This window comes from Mauremys mutica, chromosome 3 (genome assembly GCF_020497125.1).
Source record: "Mauremys mutica isolate MM-2020 ecotype Southern chromosome 3, ASM2049712v1, whole genome shotgun sequence".
NCBI classification, from domain to species: domain Eukaryota; kingdom Metazoa; phylum Chordata; order Testudines; family Geoemydidae; genus Mauremys; species Mauremys mutica.
This window is the reverse complement of record NC_059074.1, coordinates 144,850,174-144,871,908: the sequence shown is the minus strand read 5'-3', so window position 1 is coordinate 144,871,908 and position 21,735 is coordinate 144,850,174. Positions and strand designations below refer to the sequence as shown.

General features: G+C 36.0%; 1 protein-coding gene across 3 annotated transcripts in view; it reads left to right on the top strand.

Annotated features, from left to right (window-relative positions):
* Positions 1-21,230, top strand: part of STRN (striatin) — a 105,029-nt gene extending 83,799 nt beyond the window's left edge. For all 3 annotated transcript variants that reach the window (XM_045010048.1, XM_045010049.1, XM_045010050.1), the window contains 8 exons: positions 4,701-4,876; positions 5,890-5,937; positions 6,616-6,737; positions 8,375-8,542; positions 9,229-9,369; positions 10,043-10,150; positions 11,716-11,802; positions 11,896-21,230. In XM_045010048.1, the coding sequence (XP_044865983.1) occupies positions 4,701-4,876; positions 5,890-5,937; positions 6,616-6,737; positions 8,375-8,542; positions 9,229-9,369; positions 10,043-10,150; positions 11,716-11,802; positions 11,896-12,065 (1,020 nt within the window). In that variant the 3' untranslated portion in view covers positions 12,066-21,230. The remainder of the gene's footprint in view (positions 1-4,700; positions 4,877-5,889; positions 5,938-6,615; positions 6,738-8,374; positions 8,543-9,228; positions 9,370-10,042; positions 10,151-11,715; positions 11,803-11,895) is intronic.
* Positions 21,231-21,735: the final 505 nt, after the last annotated feature.

Sequence of the window (21,735 nt, the reverse complement as noted above, 5' to 3'; positions counted from 1 at the left end):
AGACTGGAACTCAGGTGTTCTGAGTTCTATTTCTGGCTCTGTTACTAGCCTGCTGGCTTACCTTAGGCAGGTCACTTCATCTTCTCTGTGCTTCAGTTTCACCATATGTAAAATGAGGATAATGATATTTATCTCCTATGTAAAGTGTTTCTGAAATCTGCAGATGAAAACTGCAGTCTAAGAACTAGATGATAGTACTGTTATCTGTATTGGCACCAAGCGGTGCATGCCAAGTAGCATGTGGTCCCCTCCTAAGACTGTTTTCTGTTCCTGTTAATAATTTAGTACCTCTACGGGTCACTAATTTCTTACACATAGGTCCTCAGCATTGTTTAGTGGGGGCTTCAGAGTAAGATTGGGGAAAGTTCTCAATATTGTGTTCTTTGAACAATACTCAAATTCAAGAGAATCAAAGTGCTATAAAATCCAGTTCCTCCTGTGAAGAAAATTGTATAAACCCATTTCCTCTGGTGGAAACAAGTTTTTTCAGATACCTCAATCAACTTGGGACAAAAATACGTTTCAGAGTGCTCTGTCTAGGAGTAGTTCCTCCTTGATAGGAATAGGAAATCACTTATGTGATCTAGAGAAAAGTACCTTTCTCCTTAATTAAAATGTCTTTTAGTTTGGCATTGGTACCATGTGACTTTACAAAATGTGTCTCAATCCTAAGTACATAATTAGCAAGTAATACAATGAGACTAAGTTTCATGGCTGCTATAAATCTGTGTAAGAGACCCTAAAAGGGCTCTGAGATCTCAGTAGCCATTAATCACACAGATTCTTTGATTTAATCTGTGTGACAGATTCCTTTAAGAAGTTCTGATCTGACAGAATGTTACTGCCATCTGAAATTAAGCAGGGACTACCAAATCTCAATTGTCCAAGTGAGTGAAAACAAACATGTCTAATCTGTGATAGGAATCTCATGTGATGTGGTGCCATTCTGGGGAAACTTGGTGTGGAAACTCCAGATAAGTGTCATACAAGTGAAGGTATACATTTATTGTGGACTTTTGTCCCATAATCTCTTTTTACTTAAAGAGCAAGCTGGCCATTAGGAGTCCTTGTGGCACCTTAGAGACTAACGCATTTATTTGGGCATAAGCTTTCGTGGGCTAGAACCCACTACATCAGATGCATGGAATGAAAAATACAGTAGGCAGGCTCACTCCTTGCATATGATATAGTGGGTTATTGCCCACGAAAGCTTATGCCCAAATAAATGTATTAGTCTTTTAGGTGCCACAAGGTCTCCTTGTTGTTTTTGCTGATACAGACTAAACAACATGGCTACCCCTCTGAAAGCTGGTCATTATTTTAAATCCACCAGCAAGAAAGAACAGAATTTTTATTCCTGGGTTGGGAAGCCCTCCAGATGGGAAAATGTGAACTGTTCCAGCAAATATTTCACATAAGTAGAACTGGGAAAGGAAAACACACTTGCAGATAGGCTCATCCAATCAATGGTGTCTGGTTGACCAGTCAGTCCGTAATTCTGGTGTTCGTATCTTTGAGGTTCTACTGCTTTCTCCATTCCGTCTAACAGCATGAATTCTATCCAGGCTCAGTATAGACAATGATTACACAATATTGATAGCCCTTAGTGGTAAACTTGCTTCCCAGTTGTTGGAGGAAGTGATTGCTGAACCATCAAATTATGTTTGAATTCTTAAAAACTTGGAATCTTGCTAAATGTTAACCTACAATTTCTTGCATCTGAAGAAGTGGGTATTCACCCACGAAAGCTCATGCTGCAAAACGTCTGTTAGTCTATAAGGTGCCACAGGATTCTTTGCTGCTTCTACAGAACCAGACTAACACGGCTACCCCTCTGATACTACAATTTCTGTCTCTTTTGGAGAGAATCATTGGTAATATGAAGTCAGCAAGAAAGGTTTATTGTTTTTCATATGATGGAGGCCTGTGTCCTTTAAATATCATGTTCCACACCAATTGTTTGATTACCTTCTGCCCTCTTCATTTGAGTTACAAACATCTTTCTTTAGGCACCATTCTGTTTAGTGCTTCATAAATTCACAAAGGGCTTAGATTTTTCTTCCTGGTTTTTAATAATAAATACTGGACTACAGTAGCATCTTGAATTCAGACATATCAAAGTATTTTGCAAACATTAATTAAGTCTCTCAGTGCTCCAATAAAGAAAGTATTCATTACATCCATTTTACAGGTAGGTAAACTGAAACATGCAGGGTAAAATCCTGGTCCCATTGAAGTCAATGGCAAAATCCCATTGACTACAGTACGGTCAGGATTTCACCCAGACACCTTAAGTGAATTTCCGTAAAGTCCCATAGCATAAATAGCAGATCCAGAATGAAGCTCGGGAGTCCTGATTTTGTCATTGTCAGGCCCTGAGAGAATCCTTCTCTGTTTGGTGTTTATTAAAAATTAGCATCTGGAGTACAAATGTGTAAATTAATAGTAACTAATAGAAGTGAACATCAATCAGTAGTTAAAAATGATTAAATACATATTTATCCAGTAATGTTTTGATGTTCACCAGTCTTAATCTTATATCGTTAAATATTACATTCTCGTGTAGTCTGTCAGAAAATAAAATATAAACCCTCCCTTCCCACCCAAAACCTGTAGCTACTTAAAGTTGTTATATTACTGTGTTAGAACATTAATTACAGTTGTTAACTTTATAGTTATTTAGGAGATATCCAAAGTGACACTGAAATCTGTTCTGCCTTGCTCTTTCTGGCCATATCAGTAGAAAGGATCCTAAACTTCTCTGAGTTGGAATTCTGTCACCTAACTCCTATACACCACCTGTTGTACAAATAATCGGTTACCCGTAAACCTTCTTTTTAACAAACTGGAGCTGACAAATGTTGTCTGCCTTAAAGGGATGCTATTAATTTGAAATTGTCAGTTTAAAAAAATGACTTGAAAGTATTTTATATCACTGCACCTGCCTCTGACTCCACCTGCCAATTTACTGTGGCATTTGCTTTCACCCCCAGTACTTTTTCTCTGAAATTAGGCCCCACTCATTTCCCAGCAATGAAGGAAGACTCTCGAGGATCTGCAGTCTTTTTTAACTGAAAAGGAACATTGAATTTAATCTAAAATAATTTGTCACTCCAAGAACCTCATTTATAGATTTAGCAACCACTTTTTCTCCTTTAATGCTTATTGAGCCTGGTTTTCTAAAGTTTTAGGTTTCTATGCTGTGTGTTCTCATTATTACTTCAATATTTATTAAACTCTGGGAAACAATTTTTAAGTCTCTGATACATACTGTTTGAAGATATGCTGGATAGAATGCATAGATTTTTCAATATTGAAATCTCTGAGCTGTATTCTATTAAAGACCAATCTTTCAAAGGGGCATCAGTCCTCTCTGCCTGCAATTAATTATAGACACAAATGTTGGGATCTACATGAAACGTGCTTCACAACAAATATTATGATACCGTTAGTCCTGATTTAGTTTTTGTATCACCATTTTATTAGTGGACTTTATCTGTTATTGCCAAGCAAATGAGTGCAGGGGACTCAACTAGATGATCTCTTGAGGTCCATTGCAGTCCTGTGATTCTATTAAACTTAGCACAGGTAGTGGTTGATGACAAAGCCCTAAAAGATCATCCAATGTTTTATTTCAGCCTTTAACTGTATTGAAATGACTGCCTTACAGCATTTCTTTTATATTACTGAGACCGGATTATCATTTGGGTCACTTTTAAAAAGCAGTTATTGTCAGAGAAGTAGCTTTGTAAATATAACGAGGAGTCCTTGTGGCACCTTAGAGACTAACAAATTTATTTGGGCATAAGCTTTCGTGGGCTAAAACCCACTTCACATTGTTTTTGCTGATACAGACTTAACACGGTTACCACTCTGAAACCTTTGTAAATATAGTCTTACTCAACTGTTCTGCTTCCTTTTTTTTATTCCAAGTCATCACTGCTTATTTTACTGATAAAAATAAGTTTCTACTGATCATGTTAGCACAACAAAGCCGATACATCTCTAAGAAAATAAATTGGATTATTTCCTGGCTTGTCCATTGACAGAATTGCTAGCCACATTTCCATTACAGATATTTTACCTTAAGGTCCATACCCCAATTGCATCCTAACTATTCCTATAATGCACCCTGATTGAGTCAAGGCCACTGTTGTTAATATGTGAACCAGAAAGAACACAGCTGAACTTCCAAATCCTAGGCTGAGTTGGCAGCACTGGTTGTTAGGAAGGGTATCTTTTGACTTGTAAACTGAGAAACTTTGAGTCACTGAGCGATAATAAATGTGACTCACAGAGCATTTCATGTTTGCACAGAGGCATATCCATATGGGAGGACTTCCACCCTCTGTTTTTATGGGATGCTTCTCTTTATCATTTTTAAAAAGCAATCCAATTGATGTTATTTATGATCTTATTTTTAATTCTGGTCATAAACTATTGCTACTTTTTTTAAATATAAAAATGAGGAAGAAAAGTAAGGTGCAAATAATCTGACTTTTGTATATACTACCTATATATGTAAAGATGAGTTTTCTCATGTTTGGCAAATAGAGTGCTGGTTAGTTTAAAGACATGGAGATATGAAAATGAAGTAACAATTTGAAGTAATCCATAAATGCTAGATTAAAATTCTGATTTCTCCTTCTGTTGTGAGTCCACCAAACTAAGTATAAGTTTTGGGTATTTTTTCCAAATAGATAGCAAACAATAAGGATGCACTGAGGAAGACCTGGAATCCTAAATTCACATTAAGAAGTCATTTTGATGGAATAAGAGGTCTGGCTTTCCATCCAGTTGAACCAGTCTTAATAACTGCATCGGAGGACCATACGTTAAAAATGTGGAATTTACAAAAAACAGCACCAGCAAAAAAGTAAGGCTATTCTTATTTAAGTGTTGTTTATGTGAAAACATTTTAACTAATTATTTAGAGAAACAGTAGCAACAAAGAAAAGATCATTTGGGGCTTGATCCAGCTGCAGGTGGAGTCAATGAGAGTCCTCCCTTTTCACTTCATTGCGAGGGGGCATGAGGCTGTTGTAAGATACTGACTTTAAAAGAATGCCAGGCTGAAGCCATGTAACTTCATTAATATATCTTCTTTTCATTATGAAAATACCATATGATTTCTTTTTACTATACTTCCATATAGATACTGTTATATTATTTTACTAGGAAAACTTATTTAAAGGTGGTGACTTATTTAATTATATATCACTTACGTGTGTGTGTGTGTGTAGTTACTGATAAAATATGGACGGACATGAGATCAGATTCTCTGGCCCACTCTGCACTTTGTGCGCTGCTGAATCTGGATGCATCTCCTCTGCTGGAGATTTCCTGAATAGCCAGTAACTATGCCGCCACTCCTAGAGTCACCAGAGTGATTGGTGGGGAGAGACTTGGCCAGAGCATGGTGTACTCCTGCAGTCCTCAGCATGCACTTCCTTAGGGACAGTTACCAGCTGGCAGAGTCTAGAGCATGTTTTTAGCTGCTGTAAATTCACTTGGGGCTTTGGCATAACTGACCTTAGAATCAGTGAGCTGTAATCCACTCCCTTCCTCTCTCTTGTGGCTGAGCACAGTATAAAATGTGGCCCACAGAATATACATAATCTATTCAAAGTTTATTCCCTCTTTTTGGTTTGATTGTTGTAGGATTGCTCATGACTAGTCTGCTTCCATATTTTTTTTTGTGAGGGGGAGGGGGGGCTGCTTTACAAAATAATCTTTCCAGTATTGCTTTTTGGAGATGTAAGATGGTTGGGGAAAACTTTCATATGAGTTTACAGCAGTTGGACAAGATAGCTGTTTCAGCATTCTGTTTCGGGGAACACTTGTGTACTGTAACAAACTCTGAAACTGCTCTCCTGTGCTTTTTTTTAGGAGTGCCTCTCTTGATGTAGAACCTATATATACGTTCAGAGCACATAGGTAAGTATGTGCCTATGCGCATATAGAAACACTACTGTGCTCTGAGAAATAGTTTTTATATGTTTAAAGTAGTTTTCAAGTATTAATTTCTACCATGTATGAAAAATCGGCTAGTCTTTTTATTAATTTAGTTTCCATATTATCCATTTTAAATATTGTTGTGTGTGTTTGGATCTATTATGAATGTCTTTAATATAGTTGGAGCTTGTTAAAGCTACTATTTAAAAAAAGACAAATCTAAATATAAATATTGCAAATATAGGGAACTTTTGTGCTTGTTACTGCAGTACAGAATTTTTTTTCCCAGTATGAAGCTGTTTGCAGGCAAAATAGTTAAGTTTAATTATATTTTAAAACTGGTAGGAACCAGGCACATCATTAGTGCTTCTTTTGTACTTCATACAATTGATTTTATCATTAATTTGGTCTAACTTTAATAATATGACTGGACTGGACATTGAGGTGGGGGAGGCTTTTTAGTCAAAGTCAAAAGCACTATATCACATACCACCTGAAATGTGCAGTATTTTTGTTGCAGTGTTTCCATCTAGCGAGTCTCAGTTAAGAGTTCACAAGATCAAATGTTTTGTTTGAACATAGACTTAACAGTTATTTTTCTTACATGTAATCAGTGAGGAGTTGAAATTGATAATTTGGTTTCTGTGGGGTTTTTTCCAGTGGCCCTGTGCTCTGTGTGGTAATGAGCAGTAATGGTGAGCAGTGTTACAGTGGAGGAACTGATGGCCTCATCCAGGCCTGGAATACGACAAACCCAAATATTGACCCCTATGATTCTTATGGTACGTTTCTGTCACACTTGGCATGTTTTTGTCACAGACACTTAGTGAGTGAAAATGAGGTATCTAGTGGAAAACCTGAACTTTTGCTGGATTTAGCAGCGCTGTGAACTGTTTTGCATAGTGGTATTCAGAACTTGAAAGAAAAAGGTAACTATTGGCTTTAGTATCTAAGGGCTTGACTATATGGTGAGTTAGTACATGCAAGCCGCAGTGTGAATCTACAGCACACCAGTTTGCTGTGCACTAACTCGCCATGTAGACAAATCATAAGTAAACTGCTGCTTTAGTTCTTGGATTGACTCATTGTTACGGGCTGGCAAAAGGGTGAAACCTGCCAGTTTAACAAAGAACAAGGGCTATGTCAAGAGACTTCTTAACATGATGTTTCATGTATGGTTTGTATGAAAGTTGGCTTTTGAGAAATAAGCTGACATGCTATTAATGGCATTTTAATGTTAATTTATGTTTAAATTCTTGAATGCTGATTTCTCCCTCATGTAGCATAATTGCAACTTCTTTTTTTTCCTATTGGTTCTGTTGATATTATACATGAACACTTTCAGATTGGAAAAGGCTAGGAATACATGGAATTATCCTTTCATTTCTCATCCTCTGTATACATTATGAAGATATCAGAATGCTTCTCCCTTTCTAAGTGCTTCTTATTATTTTTATAATACCATTGGGGTGAACAGCTTTGTAGAAACATGTAGGAAGACAAGAGCTGTGCTGAGGAACTTTAAGTGTAAATTAGAGAATTTAATAAATAACAGTGGTGGTCATGGAAAACAGGGACAAAAGAAAAACTTTGGAAAGGAAATACAGTTTTGGGAGACTATGGGTTTGTAAAAAAAACAAATCATACCTATTTTTCATTTATGTGTTAGTTTCTGGTAAGTTTTGGGGGTTTTAGGATTGTTATAAATTAAAGATAGTGTACTAGTGGAAAGAAACAAATTTGAAGAGGATCAAGATTGCTTGGCCTACACATAAAGAGTCTGTTCTAAGAATTGGTGGCAATGTGGTAAAAGGTATAGAGCTGCAAATGAGAAAAGGAAACAGCTAGGGAACACTAAAGAGAAGAGTGCACATAGGGAGCAAAAGGAGGCAGAAGATACTTTAAATATAGGCAGGGTCTGAGCTGTGTGTATAGGGCCTTATGATGAGGCAGAGGGGTTTGGCCTTGATTTAGAAAGAGATGTTAACCCACTAAAGAGACTCAAGGAGCAGGGAGACAGGGAGAGCACCAGGAAAGGAAGGTGCTTAACGCCCTACGGTATTTTGAATATACTGAACGGGTAGGAAAGAAGCACAGGCCAGAAAGGAGGAGGTGGCAGTAGTCAGTACAAGATAGGAAGAGTTTTAGTGGTATAGGGGAAGTGGATTTTTAGAGATGTTGTAAAAACCCAATTTTATTGTTTAAAAATACAAATTAAATAACTGAAATCCAGATACCCTAGTGAAATTTGAGTACCGTTACACTGAATAAGATAAACTTCTTCAGTGATAGCCTAGCCAGATCCTCTGTTTTTAATATTTGATTCTATATACAGCCAAAGGAATTACTTCTAATTCAATGGTTTCTCTTTATTTAAAATTTGTTTCAAAACATTTATCCCCTATCACTTTTTTCACAGATCCGTCTGTTCTAAGAGGTGCATTTGTAGGCCACACAGATGCAGTATGGGGCTTGGTTTATAGTGGAGCACACCAGCGTTTACTATCCTGTTCAGCAGATGGCACCATACGTTTATGGAAAGCTTCAGAAATTGCTCCAGCTCTTAATATATTTAATGATAATCAAGGTACAGAATAATTTCCTACTTAAATGCTTATAGCTTCGCTGTTTAAACTCATAATTTCTGTTATTGTCCCACACATTCCTCCATCCTGCTCTTGAAGACTCCATCTTAGTTTTAATAGTCATTTTTAAACAGCTGCAACTTTTTTGTAAGTATTTTTACCCTTTAAGTTACTTGTGTCCTCTAACTTTGTCCTATAGATGTTTTTCTCTGGTAATTAGTCTTAGAGCTCCATGCAAGAAAAGATTTCCTTCCTATGAACAGACTTCAAAGTAGAAATGGATGTCCTATCCCATCCCAAGCTCTTAGATAAAGCATCTTAATAAAAAATATTCTCTGAGATAGTATATCCACCAAATAGGATTAAGTTGGTGACCATATTAGACTATATGGGCTTAGATTCTGGGTCCTTAGTCTCTCTAGATAAAAAAAAATCTGTTATAAACCAATGAACCACTGTAGAGTATCACTTCAAATAATGACTTGTATTTATTATATTATCAACTGCAAGATGGCAGTCAATGTTTCATTTGATAAGTAATGTTTGAAAATTATATAGTTTTAGACAGCGTTAATAACTTTTTCCTTATGTCATCATGAAACTATATAATTTTTTATACCAAAATGTTACCTGGTTTCTTGCTTTTACCAACTAATTCATTTCTGAAAAATGTGCTGCTTTTCTGTAGAAATGGGAATCCCTTCTTCTGTGGACCTTGTGAGCAGTGACCCAAGCCACATGGTAGCATCATTTAACAGTGGACACACTTGCATTTTTAACATGGAGACACGGCAACGAATTCTTACCTTGGAATCCAACATAGATACCAGTATGTATCCAAAATGAAAACATTTCCTTCTTGAGGGAGGTTGATATTTTTATTGTTGAAAGCTTGTATTATTTTACTCAAAATGAGAGTATGTTCACAAAAAATAGGGAAGTTGGGTGAGAGGTGAAATTATAGAGTGAAATGCAGTTGCTAGGTTTTAAGGTAGTGATGGGTAATGTTACAGCTAATCCTCTAGACCTCATGCAGGGCTCCAGCAACACAGTGAACCACATATCTCTGATAAAAGGTCAGAAGAAATGCATATTTTGAACATGCATTGTGTGACTCATAATTCTATTGGGATAGTTTTAAGCAGTTGCTGTAATAGTAAAAATTAAAGCAGAGGAAATAGGTTGGGGGAATCCATAGCGAAACCCCTCCTCTGTGTATCCCCAGGCATGGATATTATATGTAAGTGTATCAATGTTAGGTAGTGTGTCTGAGTGACAGTGAGTGTGCATGTGTGTCACTTTTAAAGTGCTTTGGAATGATTTCGGATAAAAGGCACTATATACAAGTAAGTTATTACTTGAGAGAGCTTCTATTACAGACATGGTAGATTTAATGCCTATGAAGAATTTTTAACCCAAAACTTGTTACTAATTTTATTCTTTCAAAGGAACATGTGCTGGAGTTTGCAGTCTTTAGAGATTTACTATATTTTTTTTCATAGCCGCTAACTCTTCCTGCCAGATCAACAGAGTTGTCAGCCATCCAACGCTTCCTATTAGTATCACTGCCCATGAAGACAGGCACATCAAATTCTATGACAACAATACAGGTAAGTGTTCTTTCACCAGATACTGTCCACAGTAGTTCTGTAAAACAAAACAAACACACTCTCATAGTAATTTGTTGGCAGTCTCATGAGAAAGGTCAAGGATTGACCTTTGACACAGAACTATTGACCCAGACTTCGTCTGTAGAAAGCCCATACAATTGGCACATTGTGAGGCAATGTCGTGAACCTTGCATTGTTGCAGTCTGCAGTTTCTGGTTTTAAATGTCTCACGTGGTAGTGATTTCCCCATTTCCCCTGTAGGGCTATTGCACAGACCTAGTGGAAACTCATTCTTGGGAAACTTCCCCTCATGTTGGTCTAAAATTTTCATTTGCTGATTTTTCATCTTTTTTTTCTAATTCTGCCTGCTTGGATCCTCATAAGCAGTTAAAAGCAGCCTAGGCATCTCTGTAGGATTGCTGAGCACTGGGTCTGGCCTGGCCTGTTTGGGGAAGCAGTAGTTTCCTTTTGAAGTTCCACTAATGACATTGCTCCAGACTCAATGGGAGCACTCCTCCAGCAATGTTGCTTCAAAGAAAATGGCCTCTTCTTCAGGAACTACTGGGCAGTTTTTAATTCAGTTTAAGTCTGGATGGGGAGCTGAATTAACATTCCCAGTTCAGTTTTAAGAGATCCAATTACCTGCACAAAGGTGCTGTGGGATTCAATGACAGTAGTAAACCAATCCTTTCCCAGCAATCTGTGGCCCTCTTGCTATTGCCAATTCACTTTCTTCCTTAACAGTTGTATTGCACACAATTCGGTATTCCCAGTGTTGTTTTTACAGTAAAACACGAGAGCTTAAAGTGTCATCTGGGCTCATGGCAAGGGATAGTAGAAGCTGGGAGAAAAGATGAAAATAAATCTATTTATTAAAAATTGAACAAGTAGACAAAAGGCCTTAACCTTTTTCCTGTTTTCTTACCCTTTGTGTGTTAATTTCCTTCTACAACAGAAGAATATATTCCATAGATAAACCCACAAGTGTTTTGTATGTTTTTAAATGAAGGAGCTGCTATAATAGCAATAAGTCATGCAAGGCTCAACAGTAGTAAAGGACTGATTCCGTTTTGGAATGGCTGAAGGCACTCAACTGTATTTACCCAAAATGTGGATGATTGCCTACCAGTGCACACATTGTTGTGGCTTATTGCTGAATAACTGACCTCTAAGTCATTCAGGAAGCAGAGACTTGTATATGCACTCTGGCTGCAGCATCAGTTCAGGAAAAACTATTGATTGTTACAGTCCACAAGGCATATGTTGTATACTCAGTACAATGGATTAACACAGTTGTTGACTTCAGAACTGTTGACCACTTAAGCAAATGAACAATATAAAATGACTCGATACATAACCATACTCACTCAGTCATGAGAAAATATTTTTCTTTAATATGATATAAAACGTGAAAGGCTCCAGTCAGTGAGAAAAAGCAATGGACAGAATAAAAATGTTCATTCTCTTTCAGATTCAGTGGGACCATACAAAGTAAATTGCCATAATATGTTGAATTACAAAAATTAACTGTAGAAAAATAACATGGATAATCTTTTCTTTCAAAGGAAAACTGATCCACGCAATGGTAGCCCATTTAGATGCAGTCACAAGTTTAGCTGTTGATCCTAATGGCTTGTATTTGATGTCTGGCAGTAAGTACATCAAATGTTAACCTCTTCCTTTATCATAATAACTTTAATATTTTTTACAGTTAAGAAAACATATTTCCCTCTTTCTCTGTGTAGGTCATGACTGTTCAATTCGCTTATGGAACCTTGAAAGCAAAACCTGTATTCAAGAATTTACTGCTCATCGCAAAAAATTTGATGAATCTATTCATGATGTGGCATTTCACCCATCCAAATGTTATATTGCCAGTGCAGGAGCAGATGCTCTGGCTAAGGTCTTCGTATGACACAGTGCTTCCCTTTCAACTCTAGCTCTTGTACATTTAACCAGATGCACAAAAGAGAGGGAGACATGAGCAAGAATCTTCATTTCCTACCCTGAAATTAAGAGAACGTTTGTAATGGTTTAGTTTTTGCAGGGTGCTCTTTTCTAAATTAAGGTTTCTTCAGGTTTCTGCGAACTCAGCTGGTGCTGAGAGCTTGCAAACTCTCAGTTTCAAATGTCAACAAAAGAAATGCTTTTATTTCTGAGGGTGTGAATATTCGTCCAGGCAGGCCTTGGGCGAAACTAGGTATCTGTATTCTCTGCTAATAAAATTGGACACTATAGAGGGATGGTCAAGTAAATAGGTGGCCTGATTGCTGCAGGGAGAGGGGAGGGGAACTTCCAAGTGTTTCTCATCAAGGAATCTTATAAACTGCATACTTAAATTAAGTAACCTAAAAAGGTGACCGTTCACATGCCCATTGGGCTACCATGTGAATGTCACTTGTTCATCCCTTTGGTATTAATGACTAGATGGTGTTTAGAGGAAAGTAGCTGATAGTTAATCTCAGCCCACTTGGCTGCTAGCATAAGGTAAATTTGGATAAAAGGAAAAAAATACTAAATTTTAAAAATTATTAATGCAGTAATGTTTTGTTAAATCTATTATGTTATACAGCAAATATTTAGTTTGCAGAAAATGTATACATTTTATTAATTTTGTGAAAGAATGTGATAGCAAGTGGCTAGAAGCTTAGGCCATAGTCTAATCACAATTAAGGAGACAGGCTGAAATAGTCTGTATATACTGTAATAAGGGATTTAATTTATTCAAATTTATAATACTGTTTGTTGTTGGACAGGCACAAGAAATTATAATAAAACTTCCTATAGCAATCTCTAGCAGAGTTTAGGCAACACATCTTCATTTTTTCCCATTCCTACAAAAAAGGGTGCCACTGTGGATGAAAATCATGATTTCATTTTAAGAATAAACATGGATTCATAGTGCTCTGTGTGAGCCTCACTATCAGATTAATGCAGTAGTTGCCTTTACAAAGTTCCACCAGTTTGAAAGATTCTGCTAGTTCTAGAGACCCCCTAATTTTCAAACCGTTGGAACTTTTGAAATGTTCCCCCTGTATGGGGCATGCTGTGCCATTGATCTTTAAAGTGTGGTTATGTGAAAAGTGACTGTTTAAAAACAGCACCTTTTTACTCAGCAGATCTGGTCCCTCGCTATATTCAGAGTATATCTGTTTACTTTAGTGACAGAAATAAGTTTGCTGGTTTTTAGTCCTGTTGTCCCTGCAGGGTATATCGCAGGTGAGAAAGAGTAAGGTGGATTCTATTCTGGTGGGCACCATCAGACTTGGTTACCTTTCTGTAAATCCATTTAAGGCAGTGGTGTCCTCAGTTCCACTTATGGAATGTAATTAGTTCTGCAGATTCTTTATTACTGGTGATGATGTGAGAAGGAAAGAACCCCGCCTGACTCTCAAATCCCAGGTTGAGTTTGGCTAGAAGTTAATAAAGAAATCTTTTCTTTTTAAACTGACACATTGGAAATAGGAGTCATTGAAACACGGTAAACATAGGACACAATGCTATTTTTAGAGTGATTTTTCAGAGCAGAACCACACTTAGGCAGAACTCCCCATTGATTACAATAGGGAGTTTAGATTAGCATTCAATGTCACTCTATTGTTTTATGATAAAAAGTTGCCCCAAACTGTTTGAGGCTGCAGTGTAATATATTTAATGCTAAATACCCTGGAATACCTTTTACTGCTCAGCATATTCAGATATTTCAGTTTGTGATATTGATGTACAATATATTTCCATTAAATAACATTAGAATTTTACCACTAAACAGATTACTATAATAACTCAAATTATTTAGTTTTATATGATAAAAAAGGGGAAATCTGGCTGCAAAACTGAGCATTCAATTTTGTGAAAAATTATTTGTGTACTTGACTTGTTCTTTCAGTGTCATTATTTTATTTCTTTTTGGAAAGGAAATTACAAAGATTTATTTGAAAAATTCTAAAAGTTATGTATATTATAGATGTGTATATATATATTGTAAACATGTATTAAATCTGTCTTGTAAGGGAAGACTTCATGGGTGCATTTTAATGTTTTAGTATTAAGAATTCTTCTCAGTTTGTGTATACAAAGGATAATGATAAGTATGAAATGAATGTTGTGCTGTTTGCTTACAAAATATAATACATAGTTACAGGTGTTTAGATTGCTGTACATTAAACTAATAGGCCAGCATGCTTGTTTTTAAAGACTGTCGTTCTAACTGATTAAAAGTTGAATGTAAGAAAAAGCAGCTAGTCAAATGTGAATTGAAAGATGTTCCATTCTTACTGTTGAGCTCTTGCTCAAACCGAAAAGTGAATCTTTTAAAGCTGGCAATAGCTGGACGATGAGGTGCCTTTAAAAAAACAAATGTAGCCTTACAAAGAGGTTGTGGAGTATATATTTTTGTGCTGGTCTTCATAATTGATGTTAATGTCTTTTTTACTGTATCTGCTCACGTACTTGTGGGACTGCAGGATACTGTGCATGAGCCTGTCAGCTCTTCTGAACGTCATCATAGAAGTTAGAGATGGAAAAGACTGCTTAGGCAGTTTAGTTCATCAGCCTGACAAAGTAGGATTGTTACCCTATTGTGCATTTTCGTAGTGTTTTGACCAGTGAGGTTTTATATATGTCCCAAAAGATTAGGCTTTCGTTGCTTCCTTTGGAAGACTACCCCAACGCTTAGATATTTCACTATTGGAAAGTTTTACCTGATATTCAGTCTAAATATTTCTTTTCTTAATTTCATCACATTATTCCAAATTAGTCCTTTGTACTGAATAGTTCCTCTCCATGCTTGGTATTTACACCCTGAAGGTATCTGTAGACTCTTATCATATCCCTTTCTTAATGGTCTCTTAGGCAAGCAATACATGTTAGCTCTTTTCATTTTTTCCTCACTACAACCCCTGATCGTTTCAGCCCTTTCAGTTTGTCAGTTTATTTCTTCATAACTTGCCGTCCAATACGGTGCACACACCATTCCAGATGCAGTGCCATCAGCACTAGTATAGACAGGGTCTGTTAACCTCAGTGTTCTGTGATGTGATGCTTCTGCTCACGCAGCCCAAAATGTTATTGGCCTTTTTGCTGCTGTGTCAGATCACAAACTCAATCCCAGTTGTATCTGCCATCTTCTTTAGACAATTTTCAGCATTATTGCTTCCCAGGTTGTTGTTTCTTCTTTAGTTATGTGCAACTCCTCTCAATTCAGTATAGTCTGTAAATTTCATTAATGTGTATTGGCCAATAATGAAAATAGTCACAGGATTGGACCCAACTCTGTTCCTTGCAGTATCTCCACTAAAAATTTCCATACCCATGATGCATTACATTCTGCCATTATGCTATTTCCACATCAAGTTCACATGGCAATTTTGTAGTTATTTCATAGAAATTTCAGTGTAGGTTAACCTGTGTTATTAATCTTTGTTTTTAATAAAGTCCAGTTGAAAGGAGAAATTGCAACCCCTTTATCTGGTGAAAATGATCTAATAGGCCTTTTCACTTCCAATTTACAAGGATAAACCATATGCTGTTTTTGTATGTTTACAGTTCAACTAACTAAAATACTTACTTGTGCAAAAGGATTAGACTAGTTTGGGACACACCTTGGATTAAGTATTATGGGAAATATTTCCTTCACTATTATAGTGTCTTAAGTCACTGCATTTTTTTTATTTTTTTTATTTTTTGGGTACCTTAAAGACAAACCTCTGTGACATGCCAAGTAAAATCCTAATCAGAGTGTTCAAATGTCTTTCTTTTATATTGTTTATAAAAGTCACCTAGGACTACCATAATATTCAGATCACATTTAAGTTTTTCATTTAATAAAAAAACATTTTCTTTAGAAAGAGCTCTTTAAAACAAACCTCATTTCCTATAGTGTGTTTTTTTTTGTTTTTAGGGTGCAGTGTGTGATTAAAGTAATGTTACAGCTTAAGTATTCCCAAACCTAATACAGTTCAGTTACTAAGTGTGTAATTGTTGAGTATTCAGCTGTGTAATTAAATCATAACCATAGATGTAGAAGCTGCAAATTCCAAATAAATAAAAACTTGTCCTTTTCAATAAATAAAATCTAAAGTAACTAAACACACGTTTTTAAATACATCAGTGTGAACTCATCCCAAATTTTTCTAATTCTCAGCTGCTTTAACCATTTGATATAGGGAGTTCCACAAACTATGCATTAATGTAAAATACATACATCATTTTTTGACAGGAACACTGGATTCCAAGCATGTTACTAGAATCCATCCTAAAGGAAACAAAAAATTCATTAGGAAGCATAAACGTCGTATCTCGCATCTTTTTCAAACACTTCTAAAGACTTTTTTCTATAATGAATGTCAACTTCTATGAAGTCTGCCCATCACTGGTTGCATGATATCTTAAGACCCAATCTTAAATTCTAAATTTTGCCCTTTTGTGCCAAAGTAGAAAGTATAGTTTGGTGAAATAGTAAAATATACCACTAGAGAAGGAGTAGCAAGAGATCTGTGGTATCCCATAACAAAATCTTTGAAAATAAAATGGTGTTTTGTTAATTTATTTTTCAAATATAAGGTCCAGTCTAACTTGGACACATACTCCTCAGAGACTTCAGTGTGACCACACATGAGCTTCAAATTAAGCACATATGTAAGAATTTGCAGTATCAGGCCATAAAGAAGTTAATAGGTGACTTGTTCTCATGTACTGTGATAGGATTAGAACTTAATCACAACGGAGGGAGTGCAGGACTGGTTTTCAGCCTTATTTCTGAATGGCCATGATTTTTTGGATTTAGATCATGACCTCAATGTTATATAAATGATTATGGTATTTTTGCATTTAATTCATTATAAACAATCCATTCCATACAAATAAATGCACAGTCAGTGCCATTCTAAGCTTAGCTTTGAAAACATTGCTTTATTTCCAGTGTGATACACAAATGTTTTAGCCATTTTACTATGTTACTAAATGATGCTACAGCTTTTTATTTTTATTTTGACATGCAAATGAGCTATGGATGGGAAAAGTGGTTCAAAGATATTTCATGAGTCAGTTTATGAACATTTATATATTTCAGATAGGTGAAATGGAACTCTTCATTAGATTGGGAAAATACAAAATGGAAAAAACTGTGGAAACTCTAAGTACCCTAAGTACAATACAACATTTAAAAATACATTCTGAAATTTGAGGCTGCTAAAGGGAAAATTATTTGGCCACAACTACTAAAAAGGGAAAAATCAGACCATGACATTAAGACAAATGAACATACGGTATTGTTGTTAGGAAAATTTATAATGTGTAACCTAGTTAATTCATGTTACCTCTTGGACCTTTCCTGATGGTGAGCTTCAAAGCTACAGTCAAATTAACTATTTCACTCTTGAGTGGCATAGAGTAACTCTTTAGTAAGGTTTTAGTTTTGTTTTTGTTTTTTTTTTGAAATCTATTGCTCTTCCCTGAGGCAAATATTTTGGATAGTGCCGCTGTCCCATAAGGAGTTGAGAATTTACCATTTACTCTGACTTTTGCTGTGTTTTTTGTGGAGTAGGCTACACTGAAAAGTGACATAACTTGACTTCTGTGGTATAAATGGATTTAGGTTTCTAGAACAACACTGGTAACTATAAATGGCACGTAATCTGCTAATCAAACCCCTTGCAATGTCAGGTACTACTCAGCATGACTAAGGGTAACAATAGTAAGGTGGTAAACAACATTTTGCCCATCAGGCTGCCTGTGGGGTATGTCTTCAAACCAGAAAAATTGTAGTTGGAGGGAAACTGAATTTTGAAGGGTGGCCTGACGTGAAATGGAACAAAATGGGGAAATCTTAAGATGGTGAAAAATTAAGGCATGAGCCCAATCAAACCCCTATGTTTAAGTGATCCTTACTCAGGCAAGTACTCCTGTTCATTCAGTGGGTCTGCTCCTGTTAGTGAAAATCTTACAAAGCAACCTCTTCGGTTGTGTATGACGACTTTTTCTTCTTTACTAACTATTTGCTGAGTAGCCACCTTTTTCATGGTCTTGTTTGTTGTTACCGTTTGAATCTCTTCCATAAACTATACATTCACAGAGCCTTAAAATCCCATCTGTTTTTGACTTTCTGCTTTGGAGGGTGAATTGCATTGATTAACAGTGACTTTCTGTTTAGACACTTTTTCTGAAGGACAGGTGGAATTTCAGGTCTCTAGGACTACAGCATCTGAGTTTTCATTATTTAGAACAAAAAAATTGGACCTACTTATTTTTTATTTTAGTTTCTGATTCTAGTGAATTTTCTTATTTTTTTTTATCCTACCTGCTGACTTAATTTTGATGCTTGAAGTCTGTTTGAAACCTGAGAAGTACTGTACAATATAAGACCTTGCTTTAAAATTCTGTTCTCAGTATAAATCCCTTTGAACGGTGCAACAAGGGTCCTAATCTGGTGTTTGCAGTGTTGTTGTAGCCGTGTTGGTCCCAGGATAGAAAGACAAAGTGGGTGAGGTAATATCTTTTACTGGACCAGAGTCTGTTGGTGAAAGAGACATTTTTTTCTTTTCTACTTTTTCTTCAGGTCCTGATGACGTGCTCTGGGTAGCTCGAAAGCTTTTCTCTTTCACCAACAGAAGTTGGTCCATTAAAAGATATTACCTCACCCACCTGGTTTTAATCTTGCTCATTTTCAGTAAAGATACTTTGTCACCATGGACAAACCAATCCATACAGTAGCTAGATTAAAAAATATACTTTAATGCAGGTCTCTACATGAGCTAGTGTGATATTTTTTAAAACCAATTTGACCCTGTCTACACTGCCAAGACTTGTTATGACACAGTAAGACCACAACCATGTTTACACCATGCTTAAGCATGTTTTTTAAACTGTTCAAAGCCCTGTGCTGACAAGGCCTAAAAGTCCTGTTTGGTTGCATTAATTCACCTTGAATTGCAGGCTCCCAAAATTACTTGCTCAGAGTCTGAGAAATCTTTGGTCCTAGCAACAAAGTCTTAAGCTGAAAGGTTAAAAAAAGAGTTACACAGCTGGATTTGTACTTTTCTAAAAGGGAAGGAATAATTTCTTGCCAAACCAAATAGATTCATGACTTTTGTGGCTTGCTTACTAAAAGCAGCCAAAAATATTGTATAAGGGATAAATGATGGACTTCAGGCTGACACTTTTCCATTAAGAATTTATTTTTTTATTCTATCTTTCATTGAAATTGTGATCTTTCCATGTAGCTTGTTTTTTCAAATGTAGAGCTCCCAAAATTGTTGTTTCATCTCAGTCAAGCATTTACAACAAACACATAAACAGATTTCAGGGATATCACTTCAGCATTAGCAATCTGGAGCAACTTACTTTTGTAAATACAAAAAGAGTATGTTAACAAACAACATTTTGTAGCTTTGGAGTCTGAGTGGATTGACAGGGAGTCTTGTACTACATGCAGTGGTTTCCTTAAATCACACATCTCAGCAACTTGTAGAAAAATACAGGATAATAAAACTATTATTCAGTGTAATATTTTCTATTAATTATAGATATAATAACGTCTTAACATGGATATTCATCAGTATACCCACTGTTTGCAGTATATTTTGCATGAATATCTCAATTGGTTTCTTAAAGAGACACTCAAGTTAAAACAGTCTTTCAAAGAAATTTCTTTGCCTCTGGAACTAATACTACTCATAGTTAAAACTGAAGTAATTTTAAATATGTTTCACTATTAATGCAGTTTGTTTCTTGTTTTGATTCCTGTACATCATTTTTTTTCCCTAAAACCAAAAACTATATTTGGGACCAAAGCTGTCTGGTAATGCCCCTTTTAAAATATAGATAGGGTTGCCAATTTTGGTTGAACATATTCCTGGAAGTTTCCTCACATGACATAATCTCGAATTCAAGATTAATTCCTGGTGACTCCAGGTCAATCCTGGAGGGTTGGCAACCCATATTGCAGGTGGTGACTACAAAATATTAGTGACTATAGCTGCCACATTCCTAAGTCTGAACTTTGTGCTGCTCCAATGAAAGTTGAAGTGAAAGGGTGCCAGTTACTAAGAGTAATGTGGGAAACGCATCCTTGAAAACAATTAACAAGGAGAAAGATTGAGCATGCATGTTACTTTGGAGTTCTTATGTTGCACATTTGTGAGTGGCCTGAATGACTACTTTGGTGTAACAGTATCAGACTGCAGGTGCATTGTGAAATGGTGGCTCAGATGGAAAATATCTATTTGTTGAGTAATTCTGTCGGCTTGTCAATTTGTGTCTATGGTTTAGTATGAGATTATGTAAAAGTTATAAACATGCTAATTTGGTGGTATATGCTACACTTTTGTACACAGTGAATTAATTATTTTAAAAGTGATATATCAATTTTTTAAATTTGCAAAGTAACTAGTTTTCCCAATAATAAGAATCCATAAATTGCAAATGTTCTATAATTTCAAAAAGATTTTGCATTCATTGGGGAAAATCTAACTGCTTGTGTTAATCCCTACAATTTTGAGATGCTTTTACCATCAAACAGATCAGAAGTTTTTTGTATTAGAATGAAAGCATTGTATTATCAGTTAAAAGTTTAATATTGTGTCAGAACTTCAGAATTCATTTTCAGAATCCTAGACATACATACAAAACTGCAAAATTTGAAAAGTCACAGGGCAGTCGTTTAACACCTATTTGTATATTTTGGGACATCTCAATAGGAGTTCTCTAAGTTTTCTGTTTTTATGAACTGCAATGAAACTATTGGTTGTGGAACGTATTGGGTCAATTGTGTTTAAAGTTATGTTTGCTTGTCTGATAAGCCAAGTATGTCATTAAAATTATATAGATCTGCTTATGTTGATGTGCAATTTAAAATGAGATAACATTGAGGTAATCATGTAGGTATTTATATTGATATGGCAGTAGTGAAGTGGGATATCTGTATACTGTACCCACATTCTGGCCTGAGCAAAATCACATGGACTTCCAGAAATAAGCAATGGTTTTAAGAGCAGCTTTATTTAATGTTGCAGGAGCAAGTAAATGTTATTTGTACCATATACTTGTACATGTAAATTGGGTGCTAATAAATACTATTTTTCAACATTTTGTAGTGTCCATATTTTTGCCTTATAAGAAATATATAAGCATATAGAGTGTGGGGACACCCCAAAAGAGCCCTACAGATGTATATTACACATTCCATTGTGGGCCATGTTAGTATCATCTGAATTTTCCTTTTAAATTTGACCTTTAGAAAAGCAGTTCTTCTGTTCCTGTGCCAAATATTATCTCCCTTTCCATTCTTTGTACTTGGTCTACATTTCCATGTGCTGTTGATTATGACTATGCCATCTTGACATCAGTGGTATCTTACAACTTATGCAGTCTTAATGCACAAAGGTCTTAGTGTCTTCACTGGGAGTTAGAGATACACTATTCCAATAGAGTAAATGCCTTTGTGTAGCGGGTTGATTATCACAGAGTGATACAGCGATCTTGGGAAGAACACAATGTGCTTCAACCTTACTTTCTCTAACATAAGCAGACAGTAGCATGTACATTTAAAAAAGTGTACACACAATTCTCCCTCTGTGGAGAGGATGATA